This window comes from Schistocerca serialis, chromosome 1, assembly GCF_023864345.2.
Source record: "Schistocerca serialis cubense isolate TAMUIC-IGC-003099 chromosome 1, iqSchSeri2.2, whole genome shotgun sequence".
Lineage (NCBI taxonomy): Eukaryota > Metazoa > Arthropoda > Insecta > Orthoptera > Acrididae > Schistocerca > Schistocerca serialis.
In genome coordinates, this window is record NC_064638.1 from 640,384,901 (window position 1) to 640,407,564 (window position 22,664).

At 43.4% G+C, this 22,664-nt stretch overlaps 1 protein-coding gene across 1 annotated transcript in view; it reads right to left on the reverse strand.

Moving 5' to 3' along the window:
- The window catches only part of LOC126478862 (spermatogenesis-associated protein 7 homolog), a 100,980-nt gene that overhangs the window by 12,231 nt on the left and 66,085 nt on the right, over window positions 1-22,664 (reverse strand). The window contains exon 8 of the mRNA XM_050103734.1: window positions 9,367-9,496. Coding sequence (XP_049959691.1) covers window positions 9,367-9,496 — 130 coding nt within the window. The remainder of the gene's footprint in view (window positions 1-9,366; window positions 9,497-22,664) is intronic.

Here is a 22,664-nt window from a genome sequence, read left to right on the forward strand (position 1 = left end):
AAGCATTGTTATATATGGCGCATTTCCTTTGCAACTTAAGTTTTAATTTCGTAATTTCTCTTGTTCATGTTTTACTGCTGCAGTTTTATTCTGTGGAGTGTGAGCTGATATCAAACTTCTTGGCAGATTAAAACTGTGTGCCGGACCGAGACTCGAACTCGGGACCTTTGCCTTTCGTGGGCAAATGCTCTACCAACTTAACTACCCAAGCACGACTCACGCCCCGTCCTCACAGCTTCACTTCTGCCAGTACCTCGTCTCCTACCTTCCAAACTTTACAGAAGCTCTCCTGCGAACCTTGCAGAAGTTTCAGTAATATCCTTTGTTAGAGTACTGGTTCTTACCAGCCAAAATTATAAACATTTAACTGAAAACTAAAACAATGAAAAATTCCCAGAATTCTAAAAAATTCCCGGGTTTTTCCTGGATCTCCCGGGTCGTATACATCCTGTTCTTATGTCTTAGAAGTATTCATCACAAAAACTTATGTTTCAAATGAGATAAGGCCATTTATTCCACAGTCAAGGCCAAACACTTTCTTTCTGTGATGGACACAACAAGGCAAATAAAATTCAGATTTTTTTTATAGCCCCAAGTTTCACAACGTCTGCAAGCTGCCTGTTGAAATGTAACAATTCGCAGCAGCACACTTGCCCTGACATCTTTGCGAATACAAATAAATCAATATTTTTCTTATCTATGATCAAACAAAAAAAATTAAAAAATTGGTAGTTGCACCCAGAAAGATATAAGCAAGTACGTCCACTCAGCCACCAGGAAGAAGAAATCCTGGAAGCTCTAGAAAAAGATGGAAAAAACACCATGAATTTGAAGTTGGAAAGGGATTTTTGCCTAGACCATGAAATGCAGTAATTATCAGAAATTTCGAACTTCTTTTATGAAAAAGATTTTTCCAATTACTATTTTTTAAAGTGCAACTCATATTTGGTTGTTTATCATGACATAAATAATTTATTTAGCAACATATTCCACATTTAAAATTAAAAAGACAAAGCGCATTAAAAAATTAGACCCCAAAAATAAATGTCTGTTGCAGGATTAATACAACTTATTTAAAAGCCCTAATTTTCTCAAGAAAAAGAAGTCTATCTTGCTTTTAAAAAATGTAATTTTGGCAATGCTATTTCCAAAAATGTTTAGGGTTAAGTGTAAAGAGTCTGTGTTAATATCTCAAACCGAGCCACTTCTAGAACTGTGGCTTTTAAAATAAAAGCATCAGGCATGTTATGTGATAATAAAAATTTGATTTGATTTGCCAGTTGAAAACAGTTTAAATATCTCCTGCGTCAATTACATCATAGGAAAGTTCCTACCACCATTTACTATGTCTACCATCAACTGAAACTAAGAGAATGCTTCAAATGAAAGAGGAAGATCGTAATGTTTTAGTCATAAATGGGTGCAAAATTTTAATTACGTCATATTACGCAGCATTGCTTGTAATCTATCAAGATGGATGTTTCCAAACTTTTACATACAATGCTAAGAAATAATGGCAAGATCCTCAATCAATCCATGAAAAAACATGTCACTGGTGGAGAGATTTGAAAGTAAATATTAGATTTTAGAATTATTTGCATCATTTAAACAATACTTAAATAAAAATAAATATGCCTGTTATAACATATTTATGTAAAGAAACAGCATAACTTAATCTTTGTATGAAAGTTAACCACGTACGGAATTACTCTGTTAAAGAAAAAGAACAATGTGAAGAAGCAGGCAACTGGGATGCTTCTAAGTGGAGTGGGATGGTGGAACTATCACCACAGAACAATACTTTGTCAGTTGCTGTTTATTTGTGGGGTAAGGTTCAAAGCAAGTGTGTGAAAGCCCAGTAGATCATCATATCAGGAACCAGCCTTTTACTGACATAAAAAGTGATTTCCAACCAATCCCTTGCAGCAATAATGCCCTTGGCTGTGGGCTGTTTTTCGTGCAAGAAACCACAGATAGGTTGCATCAGCCAACTGAGTGAAAATGGCCTGTTGGAATTTACCAGCATCTGTTGACTACAGAAGAATGCATGTTTCCATATTCTCAAAAAAATCATAGTTATGAAGGCTTTGGTATTGTATTTAGCACAATACCATAATGAGAGGAGGTCTAACTGCTATATTACTGCCATAGTACAGAGGGAAAGGTTGTTATGTAACACTTTAATGGTAACTGAAGCCAGAAGAGTCACCATAGGTTATGTGACAGTACATTTTCATCCAGTACACATATAACCTTTAAGAAATACCACAAAAACATAAGCTCAGAAACATTACACCACATATGGCTCACAAGACTACTGATACGATTAAAATGACACACGCCATTTTAGCTACTGGGATATGGCAAGCTTCAGTCAACAGACAATATGGAACCTTTGTGATTAAAAACGTAACAGAAGTTATAACAACAAAGATAACTTCCTTCTAATCGTCTTTCAGCTCCTTGTACTTGAGAAGGAAAGTTTGTTTTGAAATGATGGGGCGTCTGAACAAGTCTCACATTTCTATTACAGTATCTGACAGGCAAACTCAAACAATGGAAACTCCAGATTGGAATGTCAACTATGTAAGGAAAAGCCGAATTGCTGCTCACTTAAATATGACACGTTTAGTTGTAGACAGGCACAATGAAAGGACACTTTTACATTAGCTTTAGGCCAAAACCTTTGTCAGAAAAAGAAACACACATACAACCATTCACACAAGCAACCACACCTCATGCACACATGACCGCCACTTCCAGCAGTTCGGACTAGAATGCAACAGTCTTGTAGAATGGAAGCAGCAATCTGGACTGGGCAGGGAAGGGGAAGGGATAGCAGAGTGGCAGGGATACAGGTGGAGAGAGAGAAGAGCACTGTTTGGCATCGTGTGCAGGGACTAGACTGCCAACAGGCTTAGTGACGGGAGGCTGTAGAAGTTGGAGAGAGGGGGGAGGAGGGAGCAAAAAAGGAGAGGAGCGGGGAAAGATGGTCGGGTGCAGTGGCAGAGGGTGGCACACAAAGAGAGTGGAAGACAAGAACAGGGTGCAGATGATATGACAGAGAGAGAGTGGAACCTGCTGGGTGGGAGGTGTGGCAACTGTAGGCTGAGGCTGGGATAATTTTGGGAACAGACAATGTGTTGTACAAATAACTTCCACCAGTGCAGTTCAGAAAAGCTGGTGGCGGATGGGAGGATCCAAATAGGTCAGGTAGTGAAGCAACGATTGAAATCAAGCATGTGATGTTCAGCTGCATTTTGTATCACAGGGCGATCTACTTTACTATTGGCAACAGTTTGGCAGTGGCCATTCATGCTGGTGGACAGCTGGTTGATGGTCACACCCATATAAAAAGCTGCACAATGTTTGCAGCAGAGCTGGTACATGACACGGCTGCTTTCACAAATGACCCGGCCACTGATGGGATAAGCCTGTGACAAGACTGGAAAAGAAATACTGGGTGGGTGCATTGGGCCGGTCTTGCAACTGGGTCTTCCACAGAGATGTAATCACTGTGACAAGTGTTAGGCTGGTGATAGCATAGAGATGGACTAGGATGGTGGAGGTTGGGTGGGGGACGAAACACTATTTTAGGAGGGGTGGCAAGGATCTTGAGTAGGTTGTTCCTTATTTGAGGGCTTGATGCATGATGATAGCTTATTAAAACCCTGATGAAGGATGTTCCAGTCTGGAGTGGTACTGGGTGATGAAGGGGGGTGTTCTTTTGTAGCTGATTCTTGGGATGGTGGAAGGATTGGGGGTGTGAGGGGAAACAGCATGGGAGATGTGTTTGTGGGCTATGTCTGGAGGATAGTGCGTGAAGTGGATGGGAGAGAATGTGTTGAGGTTGTTTAAGAACGAAAACAGATGTCTTGGAGTATCTTCAGTGACAAGAACTCCTTTGGCCAGTATGCTGATAGTCTCACCAAGCCATTCACAGAAAGGCAGTGTCCCCCAATCTTAATCTGCAAGCAGATCTCCCGTACCATTTCCCCTCACACCCTTCAATCCTTCCACCGCCAACGAGAACTGAAGAATCAGCTACAATGGAGAGCCCTTTTCATCACCCAATAGCACTCTGGACTGTAAAAATTGAACCACATCCTTCGTCAAGGCTTTGAACACCTATGATGATGACCTGACGTTAGGGAAACCTACTCAAGGTCTTTCCCACCCCTCCTAAAGTGGTGTTCTGTCTCCTACCCAACCTCCACAATATCCTAGTCCATCCCTATGCCACTCCAATTCTCAATCCTTGCCACAGGGATCATACCCTGTGGAAGAACCAGGTGCAAGACCTGCCCAATCTCATCCACATTCCAGTACTGTCACAGGCTTATCCTAACCTATCACAGGCTGTCACCTGTGAAAGCAGCCACGTCATATACTGGGTCTGCCGAAGTCATTGCACAGCTTTTTATACCAAAGTGCCAAAGAAACTGGTATAGGTATGCGTATTCATATTAAGAGATAAATTAACAGGCAGTGCTGCGGTCGGCAACACCTATATAAAACAATAAGCATCTTGCGCAGTTGTTAGAATGGTTACTGGTGCTACAATGGCTGGTTATCAAGATTTAAGTGAGTTTGAAAGTGGTGTTACAGTCCGCACATGAGTGATGGGACTCAGCACCTTTGAGGTAGCGACGAAGGGGCATTTTTCTGTATGACCATTTCACGAGTATACCCTAAATATCAGAAACTGATAAAACATCAAATCTCTGACATCACTGCGTCGGGAAAAAGATCCTGCAAGAACAGGACCAATGACAACTGAAGAGAATCATTCAACATGACAGAAGTGCAACCCTTCTGCAAACTGCGCACCGCGGATTTGGAATACACGCCAGATGACATGGATGTCGAAGACCCCTAGAGATCTCTGAACCATCGCGCTGTAAGCAGTGGCGGCGCGCGCCTCCTGGCCCACGTTTAATGTGAGGGCACCACAGTGGAACACTTGGTCCCAGTGGCCAACAGCGGTGCCCCCAATCATGTATTTAAGCACCAGTCTCTCTCTCAGCCAGTGAGTCTAATCGTTGTGTGCATCTTGGCAACAGACAGCTTGTTTACCGTTCTTTGTTTTCATTACTAGTGGACATCTTGGATTCGTTTGGTTGTCTCTGTCTCCTCATTGCTTCTTGCACGTTGTCGTCGTAAGGTCTCTCTTGATCGTCCATCGTCGTTTTGTGCCCGTACTTTCCGTTCGTTTGTTTGTTCGCGGGCCGCTCTCTGTTTGGTCCCGCCGTGCTTTCTCGGCCACCCCGCAACCAGAACGGTCGCTGTTACAACACAAACTGCTGCTGATTTCAATGCTGGGCCATCAACTAGAGTCAGCTTGCGAAACATTCAATGAAACAGCATCATTATGGGCTTTCGGAGCCGAAGGCCCACTTGTGTACCCTTGATGACTGCACGACACAACGCTTTACGCCTCGCCTGGGCCCGTCAACACAGACACTAGACTATTGATGACTAGAAACATGTTGCCTGGTCGGATAAGTCTCGTTTCAAATAGTATTGAGCACATGAATGTGTACGGGTATAGAGACAACCTCATGAATCCACGTACCCTTCATGTCAGCACGGGACTGTTCAAGCTGGTGTACGCTCTGTAATGGTGTGGGGCGAGTGTAATTGGAGTGATATGGGGCCCATGATAAGTCTAAATACAATGTGACTTGTGACACGTACGTAAGCATCCTGTCTGATCACCTGCATCCATTGATGTTCATCATGCGGATGGACTCAGGCAATTCCAGCAGGACAATCCAACACCCCACAAATCCAGAATTGCTGCAGATTGGCTCCAGCAACACTCTTCTGAGTTTAAACACTTCTGCTGTCCACCAAATTCCTCAGACTTGAACATTATTGAGCATATCTGGGATGCCTTGCAACATGCTATTCAGAAAAGATCTCTAACCCCTCTTACACTTCAGGATTCATGATGTCAGTTCCCTCCAGCACTACTTCTGACAATAGTCGATTCCATGCCACATCATATTGTGGCACTTCTACATGCTCCTGGGGGCCCTACACAATATTAGGCAGGTATACCAGTTTCTTTGGCCCTTCAGTGTATATTGGTAGGACTACCAACCAGCTGTCCACCAGGATGAACGACTTGCCACCCAGCTGTGGCCAAGAGCAAAGTAAACCACCCTGTGGCACAACATGCAGCTGAAGATAACATGCTTGATTTCAATGGTTGCTTCACTACCTGAGCCATCTTACACCGCCACCTTTTCTGAACTGCTCAGACGACAGTTATTCTTACAACACATTCTTCGTTCCCGAAATTATTCTGGACTCAACCTACAGCAACAGAGTGTCCCTACACTCTCCATTCCCCCTGTCCTATCATCTTTTCTTTATTCTCATCTCCCACCCTCTGCCAATGCACTCACCCTTCTCTGCTACTCTCATTTTTCACTCCCTGTTCCCCTACCCCTCTCCTTCCCACCACCATGCCCCACAGCCAAAGGTCTAGTTCCTTCACACTCTGTCAGACAATGCTTTCTTCTCCCCCACTTGTATCCTGCTATCTCTTCCACTTCTCCACCCCCTCCAGACTGCTTGCTTCTGTTTTATGTGGCAACTGCATTCCAGTGCAAGCTACCAGAGGTGGTGGTCATGGTGTATGTGAGGTGAGCTTGTGAATGTATGTGTGTTTCCTTTTCTGACAAAGGCTTGGCTGAAAGCTGATGTGCAAGTCTTTTTCATTGGTGCCTGGATGGAACCCAATACATCATAGTCACAGTGAGTACCAAGAGAAAATCACTAATGGGAGACTGTGAGCTCTAACAACCAATTAGGACATCACCTTAATTGGCCATTCTCCCTCGTCACACACATCCTTAGTGGTGCATAGTAATTCACTGCACTCAGATTCACGAAGGCAGCAATTTGAGGAACGGCCATCCAGATTTAAGTTTTCCATGGTTTCCATAAATTATGTAAGGTGACTGCCCACTAGGTTGGTTTAAATCGGTCAGGACCAATTTCCTTCTGGATCCTTCCCAATTCCAAACACATCCTTTGCCTTTAATGACACCTCTGTAAACAAGGCATTGAACCACAGCCTTCTGTTTCTTTCTTTCTTTCTTAGTAGGAAAAGAATGGGTGTAATCATTAATACACAACATCCACTTCATTCAAAATGTTTTGAATATGACATCTGATAAGATGGCAAATAGCTTTTGGGATCTAGAGATAAGTGATATTAGTAAGTAATAGAACAAACACTGGCTCAGAGGCAATGGTGTTCGTCAAGAATTTTTGAGGTATTATTTCCATGAAGATAGATACAGTGTCATATATTTATCTCAGAAGAAGAACGTCTTTCTTTGCAGAAGCCTTAAGACAGGAGAAACACACCTACACTATTTTCAACATAGGTTTCAAAGGAATGAATAACTGAAGAGAACTGGCCAGAAAGGACTGTTGTGTGGTGTGGCAGACATCTAATCTATATTCCACTTCTCTCCAAGTGTTTTGCAGCACCGCAGGTATAACGTTTGCAACTGCTACATGTTTGCCATGGTGCAGATCTGGCAAGTCTTGAACTGGTATCTGGTAGAATTGATTTTTGATAAATGTCAACAGAAAAAAATAAAGTGGCATAATGTCTGGACTTCTAGGGGGACAAGCAATAAATGGAGTATCTCTCCCAATCCAGAGATCAGGGAACTCATGATCCAAGAAATCCCTCACAATGTTTGCAAACTGGCATGGTATGCCATCTTGTTGAAAGATCACATCACGTCGAAGTAGTGGTACAACATACAGCTCCAACATGTCTACGTACGTTGTTGCGACACTTTAGGCTCCACAAAGAACAGGTCTACAACCCTATCCTTCAACAATCCACACCACACATTCACTTTCAGAGAGCCACATTTGCACTCTATCACTACTTGAGACGGGGAGGGGAGTTTCAGTTTCCCAAATGTGTCAATTGTGTATATTTACTATGCCAGAAGTGTGTAGTACTGCCTAAGAAACTGACACAATTGAGGAATGCTTCATTTTCATCCATTTTTGCCAGAATTGTCTCCACAAATGTTTGTGTCACGGGGTGTACTCAGGCTTGATTTTATGATGAAGTTGCAGTTGGTGTCCTCAGCCTTGATTTTATGAAGAAGCAGCACTTTTCACACCCAAAGGTGCAACCGTTTATGGATGACATCATGTGCAGTTGGACGAGGTAACTGTAATGGCCTACTTGCTTGTTAGGTTGACTTATGAAGGCTCCACAGGGACATGAATTAATTCAAAAGTAGTCTCTGGAACTGCATGCTCAACATGGTGGCCCAACATCAAAAGCAAAGTCCCAATTTCCCAAAGCCACATGTTCCCTTTCTTAATTGTTAAAATGGGAACTTCATTAGTTGGTCACAGTCCATATTTATGTCGAAAACAACAACGTACCTGTGTAACAGACTTTAGGTCCACAAGAGAAAGTACCTTCTGCAGTCTGTAGTGGAGTCCACACAGCTGCTGACATGCGTTTATGTGAATAAAACAGTTATGCGCATGCACAAGCTGTACAAACTGCCACAGGCAAACCCAGGAAATATTCTGAGTTACCATACTTGTAAACACAAACCGTCAATAAATATCTCAAATACCTTTCACATTATTATATCTTAGATTACTATATGTTTAATCCAGACATCCTGTATAGGACTCGTTATTTCATTAAGTAACAGTAGAGATATGATATGAGCCTCATAACAACAATAACAACAAATAATAATATTTGTGTGTGACTCAATGGTAAAGTGCAAGTCTTTGACTGGACACCACTCTGACAGCTTGCATGTCCCAAAACTGCTCCAGTTATCAAAAAAGGGGACCTACAGTTTAACGTGGAATCTGATACATGTGTCATTCTTGGCAACTTCTTACATCATTGGGAGGTAAAGATTAGATTAAAAGTAGAACGAAATTTCCTTTACTCTGGCCAGGATTCAACTCCACAACCTCTCAGTTTCCAGGGGTTTTAATTGATTCAAAATGTGAATACAAAAATGGTTTTTATTAATGTCTTTACTTAACCAGCAATCATCTCACAAAGATATGGAATTTGTCATCACAATACAATGAAAATAAATAGCTCACAATATACACAAGCAGAAGATATAACTACTATGCTTTTAAGAGGATAACATAGGTGATCAGTTGTGGTCTTGACAAAGGAACCATCATGAAATTTGCCTGAAATAATTAGTAAAACCATGGGCAACATAGAATGGCCAGTCATAGCAAACTCCATTCACTCGAATACGAGGTCAATTTCTACTCAGGTGCAAAATATAAATGTATAATACATAATGAAAAATATGGTGAACATCTTACCTTATCCAGTTTGCCTTCATATTCAGACATGCACAGCTTTATTACGTTCTTTATCCCACTGTTTGATAAAGTATTATTTTTTATTATTGTGTTTACAATATCATTAGTGAACTGGAGGGTTGCATCATTTCTGGAAAAGAAAATGTTTTTCATATTATGGTAGGATGATATGCATCTGCAGGTTAATTTAAAAAAAAATAGATAGATAAATTGCAAAGTTTGGTAGCAATGTCTTGCTATCTAAAAGATGAATGCATTCACACTAAAATCTTTAATTTGGCTGTGTTTCATTTGTACCATGCTAATGTACTTTGGGAATCTGCGATTGAAGAGAGTGTGGATTACTGTTACCTGGCGATGAAGTCAATTGGGTGAGTCTCCCATCCCTCTCCCCTCAAAGTTTCATAAGGGATGCTGAGATAATGCAAATTTGCCAAGAGCATCACTAGCTAAGACAGAAAAGGCAGCAGATGATATGGACTGGCATCCAATACCCCCACTCCTCCCCCCCCCCCCCCCCACACCATACACACACAAAACCAGACCACCTTCAACACCAATTTTTCACTTCTGAAGACAGGAATCCTGACATTTAGAAAATTCTGAGTAATAAATAAGTATAGTCAACTCTAATTTACTCTACATCTGTGTGCCCTTAAACTGAACAACAACAAGAAGTAATAAACTGATGAAATGTTGCATAGAGAGACAATAACGTGTTACACAGTAGAGCCTTGCTGGCAGGCAGCCCATCAAAGGTTACCGTGAGTGAGGAAGAGCGCGAATGCACTTAAACTTTGGCGGAAGTTGCCAAAGATTACCATAGCTGCCTACATGACAACTGAGTGAATACTTGTCTACAGCCATGTGGAGGGCACAGCCAAGTGAGTCCTTGTTCATGACACGCAGATGTTACGTGCTTGCAATCAACTGCACAAAGGTTGTGAGTTAGCAGTCAGAATATGCGCAATGTGCTTCCCTTACAAGAGTTGGGTTAAATTTATTTGAATGACAAATACAGACAAAAATTATTATTTTTTATTTGTGACAAACATATAACAGTATTTATTCAAAACATTATTCACTTACAAGAGTAAAAACTTTTATTTGTCATCTGTGAGTAAAAAGCTTTATGAATAACAGATAAACTAGCAATCCAATGATATTAATTGCTTCAATTCTATATCATTTATGTACTTTTTGTTGCTTTTAAATTGTTTTTCAGAACAACTCATTCTTTCAAACATCTCACCATACACTTTATTTGATTTCCAAATACTTGCCACTGTGAAAAAGAAAATACATGCTACATATGCAAAGAGGATATTGGTGTCTTATTTCTCCCGAAAGTGTCTATTTCATGACAACAAATATTCAGCCATTATTGAGAAACCATGCAGTTTTTGGTAAATAACTAGTTATGATTCCATGTTAGTTTCACTTCCCAAATCACATTCAAAATAAAATTTTCATTTTATGTCACAGCATTATTCGAAATGCTTGACCAAATTTCTGTGGCAAGCAACTCAAATCGCTTGATATGGGCAAGTCTTCAGGTCCAGATTGTATACCGATTAGGTCCCTTTCAGATTACGCTGATACAATAGCTCCCTACTTAGCAATCATATACAACCGCTTGCTCACCGATAGATCTGTACCTACAGATTGGAAAATTGCGCAGGTCACACCAGTGTTTAAGAAGGGTAGTAGGAGTAATCCATTGAACTACAGACCTATATCATTGACGTCTGTTTGCAGTAGGGTTTTGGAGCATATACTGTATTCAAACATTATGAATCACCTCAAGGGGAACGATCTATTGATACGTAATCAGCATGGTTTCAGGAAACATCGTTCTTGTGCAACGCAGCTAGCTTTTTATTCGCACGAAGTAATGGCCGCTATTGATGGGGATCTCAAGTTGATTCCGTATTTCTAGATTTCCGGAAAGCTTTTGACACCATTCCTCACAAGCGGCTTCTAATCAAGCTGCGGGCCTATGGCTATCGTCTCAGTTGTGCGACTGGATTCGTGATTTCCTGTCAGGAAGGTCGTAGTTCGTAGTAATAGACGGTAAATCATCGAGTAAAACTGAAGTGATATCAGGTGTTCCGCAGGGAAGTGTCCTGGGACCTCTGCTGTTCCTGATCTATATAAATGACCTGGGTGACAATCTGAGCAGTTCTCTTAGGTTGTTCGCAGATGATGCTGTAATTTACCATCTAGTAAGGTCATCCGAAGACCAGTATCAGTTGCCAAGCGATTTAGAAAAGATTGCTGTATGGTGTGGCAGGTGGCAGTTGACGATAAATAACAATAAGTGTGAGGTGATCCACATGAGTTCCAAAAGAAATCCATTGGAATTCGATTACTCGATAAATAGTACAATTCTCAAGGCTGTCAATTCAACTAAGTACCTGGGTGTAAAAATTACGAACAACTTCAGTTGGAAAGACCACATAGATAATATTGTGGGGAAGGCAAGCCAAAGGTTGCGTTTCATTGGCAGGACACTTAGAAGATGCAACAAGTCCACTAAAGAGACGGCTTACACTACACTCGTTCGTCCTCTGTTAGAATATTGCTGCGCGGTGTGGGACCCTTACCAGGTGGGATTGACCGAGGACATCGAAAGGGTGCTAAAAAGGGCAGCTCGTTTTGTATTATCGCGTAATAGGGGAGAGAGTGTGGCAGATATGATACGCAAGTTGGGATGGAAGTCATTAAAGCAAAGACGTTTTTCGGCGCGGCGAGATCTATTTACGAAATTTCTGTCACCAACTTTCTCTTCCGAATGTGAAAATATTTTGTTGAGCCCAACCTACATAGGTAGGAATGATCATCAAAATAAAATAAGAGAAATCAGAGCTCGAACAGAAAGGTTTAGGTGTTCATTTTTCCCGCGCGCTGTTCAGGAGTGGAATGGTAGGGAGATAGTATGATTGTGGATCGATGAACCCTCTGCCAAGCACTTAAATGTGAATTGCAGAGTAATCATGTAGATGTAGATGTAGATCAGATGTCTGTAGTTTGTTGTTAGCCTCCCTTGGTTTTGGGCAACAACCTTGGGTAGGACATAGCTACAGTAACTGCAGCTGATGTAGAAAAGTGAAAAAAGTCTTCCAATTGTCGACTGACACTTTCTTGATAAAAAATGTTGTCAATGTGCTGCAATATTAAGAACTTACGTATTCTAATCCAGCAAACCTTCCAAAATTTTTGAGTATCCAAGTTCTGTGTAAATGCATAGATGCATGGAAGATCAAAAAGCTATTCCAAATTCAAACAGAAAGGTAACTCAGAGTTAATCCTAAAACACTTTTGGATGACTTTGGATGTCCAGTAGCGTTCAAAAAACGTTTTAGGAGATTTTTAGATTTAGTGTGTTGATGTTTGTTATTAGCAACTGAGTTCTAACTTTGTTCACTCATTTTCTAGCACTATAAACATTAGCAAATTGTGTAATTATATTAATGAGGCACCCCTACCTGACAGTGTTAGCAATCTTGGTACAATGGAGGAAAATGCTGCAGATTAAGTGTTTCTTTTGACTGCGTTCTTGTATTTGGCTACTTACGTACAGTGCCCTTGCATGTTAGCAGACGGAAGTGGGAGGGGGGCGTGGGGGGGGGGGGGGGGGGGGAGTACTGGCAAGCGCAGAGTCAGTGGAATTGGGCTGCATCAATACTATAACTGCTAAGGCCAATCACCTATGAAGTATTTCTGTGTTGAATTTGTTTTGCTGTACAGTAAGTAAGGCTGTGCTCAACCCAAAGATTAGTTAGGACACTGCAGTGCTTCACTAGGCATGGTGCGGTGTATTCAACTTCCCCCCACCTCTGAACCAACTTATGCAGTTCAACATGTACTCCAAAACATGGTGCAACTTCACTTGGCATTTTTCTCATTTTACAAATGAAAGAAGTTATAAGTAACAGAAAAAAAACTGTAGGACCAATGGAGGATCAAACACAAAATCTTCAGTTTTGTAGACTGGAACTTAATGCACTGAGTCACATTTAGGAACAGTCGCCGGCCGAAGTGGCCGTGCGGTTAAAGGCACTGCAGTCTGGAACCGCAAGACCGCTACGGTCGCAGGTTCGAATCCTGCCTCGGGCATGGATGTTTGTGATGTCCTTAGGTTAGTTAGGTTTAACTAGTTCTAAGTTCTAGGGGACTAATGACCTCAGCAGTTGAGTCCCATAGTGCTCAGAGCCATTTGAACAGTCAATTAATAAGTTATTCATATGCAGAAACTGCACTGAGTCAAGAGAACAAACAACTTCAGTACAAGAAGTAAACAAAGAATATAGAGTGGCATTCTATGTGATTCATTAGAAAAAAAAGGAGAGATTTTTGAAAGCAATTTTTTTTCTTTTTTTCCCCCCCGAAGACATATGATTAACATACTAGACTTTACAACACGCTTAAAAAGCTCCACGTATTCATTTCTTATGAGCTATAACGCCAATACAATGTACAATCAAACAAAGGAAAATCCAGGATGGAATGTAACAATATAATGAAAAGGATAGTTGCTACTCACCATATAGCAGAGATGCTAAGTAGCAGAAAGGCACAACAAAAAAGACTGAAAGTTAGCTTTCGGCCAACAAGGCCTTTGCAAAAAGTAGGTAACACACACACACACACACACACACACACACACACACACACACAACCTCAGTCTCTGGGAGACTGTGAGCAGCAGGGCATTATGGGAGACGCAACCGGGTAGGGGTAAGGAGGAGGCTGGGGTGGGCAGGGGGAGGGATAGCAGAGTGGGGTTAGGGATGGTAAAGTGCTGCTGGGAGCGTGCGGGGATGAGGTGGAGAGGGGGCAGCTAGGTGCAATCAGGAGGTTAGACAGAGGGTGGCAGAGAGAGAGAGAGAGGGGGGGGGGGGGGGAAGGGTAGTGGAAAGGTGAGAACCTTAAACACTGGGTGTGTTGATGGAACAGAGAACTGTGTAATGCTGGAATGGGAACAGGAAAGAGGTTAGATGGGTACGAACAATGACTAATGAAGGTTGAGGCCAGGAGGGTTATGGGAATGTAGGATGTATTGCAAGGTAAGTTCCCACCTGTGAGATTCAGAAAAGCTGGTGTTGGTGGAAAGGGTCCAGATGGAACTGGCTGCAGGCTCTTAAGCAGTCATTGAAATGAAGGGCATCATGTTAGGTAGCGTGCTTAGCAACAGGGTGGTCCCATTGTTTCTTGGTCACAGTTCGTCAGTGGCCGTTCATGCGGACATACAGCTTGTTGGTTTCCATGCCCACATAGAATGCAGCACAATGGTTACAGGTCAGCTTGTAGAACACATGACTGGTTTCACAGGTAGCTCTGCCTTTGATGGGATAGGTGATGTTTATCACAGGACTAGAGTAGGTGGTGATGGAAGGATGGGTGGGACAGGTCTTGCATTACAGGGACATGAGCCGTGAGGCATGGGGCTGGTAGCAGAGGTTGTGTAGGGATGGATGGTAATATAGTGTAGGTTCGCCAGGCAGCAAAACACCACTGTGAGAGGAGTGGAAAGGATAGTGGGTAGGGCATTTCTCATTTCAGGGCAGGACGAGAGGTAGTCAAAAACTTAGTGTAGAGAGTAATTCAGTTGCTCCAGTCCTGGGTGGTACTGAGTTATGAGGGGAATGCTCCTCTGTGGCCAGACAGTGGGGTTTTGGGAGGTGTTGGGTGACTGGAAAGATAAGGCATGGGAGATATGTTTTTGTACATGGTTGGGAGGTTTTTATGATCTGTAAAGGCTTCAGTGAAACCCTTGGTATATTTTGGGAGGGACCACTTGTCACTTCGGATGCAATGGTGACGGGTTGCTAGGCTGTGTGGAAGGGGCTTCTTGGTATGGAAAGGGTAACAGCTGTAGAGGTGGAGGTATTGCTGGTGGTTGGTAAGTTTGATATGGACAGAGGTACTGATATAGCCATATTTGAGGTGGAGGTCAACACTGAGGAAGGTGGCTTTTTGGAATGAGTAGGACCAGGTGAAGCAAATGGGGGAGAAGGTTTGAGGTTCTGGAGGAATGTGTATAGGGTGTCCTCAGTCTCAATTCAGATCACGAAGAAGTCATCAATGAATCTGAACAAGGTGAGGGGTTTGGCATTCTGGGTGTTTAGGAACGATTCCTTTAGATGGCCCATGAAGAGGTTGCCACAGGATGGTGCCATGCGAATACCTGTAGCCGTACCCCAGATTTGTTTGTAGGTAACGTCTTCAAAGGGGAAGTAATTGTGGGTGAGGATATAGTTGGTCATTGAGACTAGGAAGGAGGGGGTTGGTTTGGAATCCATCAAGCATTGGGAAAATTAGTGTTCAATAGTGGCAAGGCCATGGGCATGAGGGATGTTAGTGTAAAGGGAGGTGACATCAATAGTGATGAACAGGGCACCATGTGGTAAAGAGACAGGAACCATGGGGAGTCGGTGGAGAAAATGGTTGGTATCTTTTATGTAGAAGGATAAGTTGTGAGTAATTGGCTGAAAGTGTCAGCCTATGAGAGCAACGATTCACTCAGTGGGGGCACAGTAATTGGCCACAATGGGGTGTCCTGGTTGGTTGGGTATATGGACTTAGGAAGCATGTAGAAGGTAGGAGTGTGGGGAATGGTAGGGGTGAACAGAGAGATGGACTCTGGGGAGAGGTTCTGCGAGGGGCCTAAGGATTTGAGGAGAGATGGAGTTCCTGCTGGATTTGTGGAATGAGGTCAATGTGGCAGGGTTTGTAGGTGGGGGAATCTGACTGCTGGCAAAGTCCTTCTGCCAGGGTACCCCTGCATCTCAAAACAACAGTGGTGGAGCCTTTGTCAGCAGGTAGGATAATACGGTTGAGATTAGTTTTTAGGTGGTGGATTGTGGATCCTTCTGCAGATGTTAAGGTTAGTTTGCATGTTGAGCAATTTGGGGAATGATGGTGAGACAAGGTTAGAGGTTAAGAAATTCTGGAAAGTTAACAGGGAGTGATTTTGGGGGGGGGGGGGGGGGCAGTAGGGTTGGGTCATGGGTTGGAGGAGGATCTGGCAAGGTTCAACATTGGTCTTTGGTTGGGTCTGATTGGTAGCGTTGGTGGCAAAAAAGTGTTTACACCGTTTGGCCGGGAGAAAGAATTAAGGTCTTTAACAAGTCCTGCATGACTGAATTTGTGAGTGGGGGAAAAGGTGAGGCATTTGGAAAGAACTGATATTTTTGTGGGCTTAAGACTTCAAGAGGAAAGGTTCACGACTATGTTTCCAGTCTGTTTAGGTTCTGGGTTGTGAAGGTGGAAGGTAGTTTTGGAGGGTGTTGTAAATGTAGTAGGTCTGCAAGACAGGGTTTGTCAGCTATGAGGTGACATGGGGGAGATTTGGAGGTTGTTATGGAGGTTGTGGACAGTGGTACTCCAAAGTGGGAGTAGGAAGTGAGCAGGGTGGAGAGTTTTTTTTTGAGGTGACATTGTGCATGTTGCTCTAGTTCCTGGAGGGCAAGAGTTTCAATGTGTGTTACAAGGGATTTGGGATTGCATAGCAAGAGAATTTTACAGATGGAGGGAAGGTACTGCAAGGATGTTTGGGCTTGGTTGATATGGTTCACAGGGCTATGATGATGATGATGATGATGATGATGATGATGATGATGATGATGATGTGATGAATTGGGTTAAGCAGGGTGCTCGACATCATGGTCATCAGCGTCCACACGAAGTCAGCATGTAAATCTCAAGGGTGAGGACAGAGGCTGTCCCCACATGCAGAGCAGCTTATCATGTATTAAAGTCTGCCGCCCTTCCCCACCACACTGACAATTCACAAAATTTCACTAGCACAGTAACAATGGACTCGGTATTGCGAGGATGGTGGGCAGATTGCCAGCGAGACTGAGGGCTGCCCTAATATCAATACGTAGGACATGCGTAGCCACAATATGCAGAACTGAAAGTGGCACGCCACAAACTTCACAGACTGGTGGATCCTCCTGCCAGAGGAGGGAGCCATGTGTTATAGGGCTATGCCCAAACGCACAGACTGGTAAGCAAAACCTCCTTCCAGCAGTGAGGCTCACATGAAGTCCGCCAAGCCTTTGTGGTCGATTTGAGCGACTGCAGTTTGTTGTCTGTCACCTGCAACCATTCGGTCTCCCACTGACGCATGATTGCATCTGTCAGAAAATGAGATGATGGCATGCAATGGGATGGGACACTGATGGAAAGCACTATGACAATATGCTTCTTTGGCAGCTTTGGCAGCCATGTCGTCTTCCTGTATCCCAATGTGACCAGACACCTAACAAAAGATCACCTCCTTGCCATGGTAAGGATTCATGAATGAATTGAATCAGCAGGTCTACAGGATACATTCAGTGAAGTGCTTGCGGTGCACTACGAGAGTCAGAACAGACAAGAAACCATGTACGGTGATGTCTGTGAACCCTCTCCAGTGCCATCAGAATGCCATATAATTCCGCACCATAATTTGTAAATTGTTGTGGAAGACGCACTTTAGAACCCTACTACGGAAAACAACATAACAACTGAGAGCATTCTCTTGATGGGTTCCATATGTATAAACAACAATAAAACAGTGGCACATACTTAAAATGGACGAAAAAAGTATGGAGTGCAAGTTTTCTTGTACTGTGTCAAGCTTAAAAGCACTTTGGGCCTCCGAAGACGCCAAGGTGGCAATGAATTCCCATTCCTGGCTGTATATTTTGATGCCCGAGAGATCCAGATCCTTGAGACAGTCTGTAGCACATATACCAAATGGCTTTGTTGCATGGGGCCAATTCCTGAACAGCCAGTCAAAGGTGGGTTGGGCCACTGAACTAACAGTTATGAATGAGGTGATGCTGAGATTTTCAGCACCTGTTGAGCCAAAAGAATATTTTGCTGAAACCAGAGTGGTGGTTCAACAGCCTCTGCACACACATTCAGAACTGGGCTGGTCCGAAAGGCTCCAGTCGATATCTGAATGCCCTGATGGTGGACAGCATCCAACATCCTGAGGTAGGGGAGGACAGGCCGGTCCGTAGACCACACTGCCATAATCTTAGCGTGATCAAATGAATGCCCTATAAAACTGCAAGGGGCAGGATCTGTCAGCTCCCCATGTTTTTCTGCTACAGCACTTCAAAATATTCAATGACTGGAAGACCTTTGTTCGTAGGTATTTCAGGTGTGGGAGCCAAGTTAATTTCGAATCAAATAATAAACCCAAAAAGCGCACAGTGTCTTGAAAACATAAAATATTGTCCCTATTGTGAGCACTGGTTGGTTAAAACTCCAATGAGCACAGTTAAAATTGACACATGTAGTCTACTTGGGTGAGAACCGAAAACCAGTTGTCCGGGTCCAGGTTTCCGGCCTCCTAATGGTCAGTTGTAGCTGCCTCAACGTTGTTGTAAGTTGAGAGGAAGAGTAGAAGATTGCAAAGACATCCAGAAACAAAGAGCATTTGACAGGGCTCCTGACTGTGGAGGAAATGCCACTGATAGTGATGGCAAACAAAGTGACACTGAGGACACTGCCCTGGGACACCCCATTCTCCTGAACATAGCAGTCAGACATGGCATCACCAACGTGATAATGAAAACACTGGTTCTCGAGAAAGGATTGGATCAGAAGCGGCAGGCATCCACATAGTCCATTTCATGAAGATGGCGAAGAACGTTGTACCTCCAAGTAGTGTCATATGCTTTTTTGAGGTCAAAAAGCACGAAAACCAAATGTTTTTGGTGTAAGAAGAATTCCTGTATTGCCGTCTCCTGTAGAATTAAGTTGTCAAGGGCGGAACAAGGCGGCAGTTGACCATGCGTTCAAGACTTCCCATGCAACTGGTAAAGGCGACACTACAGTAACTGTTAGGGGCGCTACGGTCCTTGCCTGGTTTCCAGGATGGTATTAATATTGGCTCCTTCCAAGTCGTGGGGTACTGTCCATCACACCAGATCTGACTGAAACAAGAGAGGAACTGTCCTTTCACTTCAGGGCACAGATGACAAAGCATGGCATCAGATCCTGGCTGCAGACAAGGCTGATTCCAGTTCCCACATGGAGAATGGAAGGTTGTAGACTTCCTTATTATGCAAGAAGAAATTAAGCTTCCTCATCTCTGCAGTCCTACGGAACACCTGAAAAGTGGGAGCTTGTCTGGATGATGTAGCAACAGTGAAGAAGTGTTCAGCTAAAACCTGAGCCATGTCTTCTGGCGTGTCCACCAAGACGCCATTACTTGACAAGGTCGTAAGGGGACGTGTACTGCCCTTGCCTGCAATCCGCCTTACTGATTCCCAAACTTGCGTAGTGGAAGTGGATTGATTACTGGGTCATGAATTCCTCCAGGAAGCCCTCTTCTGTTCTTTTGTCACCCACCTCGCATGTGCATTCACAGATCTGAAGGCATGAAGATTGTCTGTAGTTGGACAGTGTTTGGAGTTCTGGAGAGCTGTTCATCTGACCCTGATTGCCAATCGACAGTTGTCATTTCACCAAGGTACAGGCTGTTGTCTGAGGTGGTTACTAGACATGGGGGCAGACGAAGCAGCAGCCCGTTGGATCTCACAAGTGATATGGGCCACTGCCTCCTGTGTACAATCCTTTTGTTCAAAAATAGCCTGTTGACTGTACTGTAATCAATTTGCCCTTTGTATCACCCATCTGCGTGGTCTCCTGTTGGCCACCGTGCTAGTCGGCAGACAGATCCACTTCCCACTGAACTGAGTCTGCAATAGCTGGGGAACAAAAAAAAGGTCAATGGCTGAAAAAGATGGTACAAATGTGGAAAAGTGTGTCATCTGACCTGCACTCAGAAGGCAGATATTCTCAGAATGGATGAGTCGCTCGATCATCTGAACCCTGTAGCAAGTGTTAGTTGAGCCCCACAGTATCTTGTGTGCATCCAAGACCCCCACAAGAAGTAATGGGTGCGGGAGTGCCTGGAAGAGTTCTGCCAGTGTGTCTGCATCCAAAGCATCATTAGAGCGCAGATACAAAGAACACACTGTGATGTTAAAGGGTGTGAGAACTTTCACAGCAATTGCTTGCATGGTCGTGGTAAGAGGGACTGGAGAGGAGTGGCATCTGTCATCAAGGAAAACAGCCACTCCACCTTTAGCACTGTCCCCAGTAGTATCATCCTTCCTGTATGCATGGTAGCCCCATAATGCAGGTGTCAGTGACTTTAAGATGCATTTCTTGTAAGCAGATGCAGAAAGGTTTCTCCCAGACCAGTAGCTGCAATTCTTCGAAATGTGAGCGATATCCATTCAAATTCCACTGCAACACCGAAGTCCCTGTAGAATCCATTGTTTAGCGATAGTTGTGCTTTTCTTTCTCCCTCAGAGGTGATGTTTTACCAGGGTGGTCAAGGGGAACGTTAGGGGGTTCCTTGCTCTCCAGTTCCTCTGACTGGAAGACCATATCCTCATGAGCATAGTGCCCATCAGAAATAGAAAGAGATCACCGATCTACTGCTTTCTTGGACTTAGAACTATTTTTTGAAGGATGTTTGTCTTTACTGACAGGAGGAGGTGGTTGCCTGGGTTGCAAGGATGGCTTAGTTGGCTTCTAATGTTAGGTAGTGGTATGTGGCTTAGATGGTAAGCCTATTGCTGGACGGCTTCTGAATGACTTCAGTTTCAAGTGGAGCGTTTCCCCCAGATGTACATCGACAAGTGCATGTGCTCATACTTGAATCTGTGGTCTGAGTTTGTGTGGAGGCATCACATTTAGTGACTGGCGTCTTAAGGGCTGATGCAAAAGAAGTAGCAAAAACCAGTGGTTGCATAACTTTGAAAGCTTTTTTAGCTTCCCATACGGTATGCGTATCTATACTTTCAACTCCTGAATTTTCCTTTCCTCATTGTAAACTTCACACTTTTTGCACCACACCGGGTGATCCCCAGAGCAGTTTACACATTTCGAAGAAAGTGTACAAGAATTGCCAGACTCATGAGCCGAACCACACGGAGCCTTTCTATTTCAATTACATCCCATAGTGGTATGGCCAAATCTTTGACATTTGTAGCATTGTATTGGGTTAGGAACAAACAGACGAACTTTAAGATGGATATAGCCTGCAAGGATAGTTCAGGTAATTCTGGAGTATTAACCGTGAGAATAAATGTTGCCAATTTTTCCAATTTGCCATTGACTCTCGTCATATAGTTATGCATTTCCGTGATGCCCATATTTTTCCATTCTTCACTTAACTCTACAGGGTCCACCTTCACTATATCGGAGCAGCTAACCACGCCCTTACTAAAGTTAAAGGTGTTATGCATCTCAGCCTTGACTGGGTAGTCACCTAAGGCCTTACAACATCCCAGAAGCTTAGATATTTGGTTGGAATTAGCAGTTTCAACTAAAAGTGTTCCATTACAAAGTCGTTTGACACTTTTCAGAGACCCAGCAATACCTTCCAATGCCTTGTGAATATAGAAAGGGGATATCTTCTCAAAGTTCTCCCTGTTCACTTGATTACAATGAAAGCATTACGGCACACTAATGTTCTGTTACCATAATTCTGAGACTTCTTTTCAGGAGGACTGACCAACTGAGCTCTTTTGAGGAGTAGGTGTAGGTACCACCTGACGGTAAACCTGTCCCATCAAAAGTAGTAGTTTGACGAGACCGTTCCATAGGGATCACATGAGACGCTAGGGAAACAAAGGTCGACCCAGGCAGAAACCTGCAAGCCTAATACAACAGGGGGGCGGCAGATGCCCCAGAGGTTGCCTGCTAGAGATTGTTTTACCTCAACAGCCGTTCACCTCATCAGCACATCACACACACCTTGAGGGCTTTTTTATACAGGTGTATGCCTTACTCATGGACCAGGCAGTAAAGCCAAGACCCCCATTCTCCGAAACACACAACATTCCACCGCTGCGCTGCACAGCGGTGGCTGAAGCATGCCCAGAGCCTACGATGACAGAGGGTTGGCAGCAGTTAACGGACTCCAACTCAGGAACCCTGGGCTCACCAAGCTTGTACTCGGCAAACAAATGTTGAGCCCCTGAGGGGAGAACTATGTTGGTGAGGGGCAAGCATTCGCAGAATCTGAACAGATGGAGGTCATTGAGGAAGGACTCAGCTGGAGGTGGGTAATTTGACCGTAAGGCCATTTTGGGGGATACCATGAGCCAAGCAACAACGCAGGAACAGTATGTGGGACTGGATTCTAGCTAGAGATAAGGAAACATTCCTGTATTGATGTAGATGGAAGGAGCAAGAATCCATGGTGTGGAAAAAATGCGTAAAAATATGTAAATAATGTAGAATTATGTTCAAAAAACTTCACATAAATACACTCA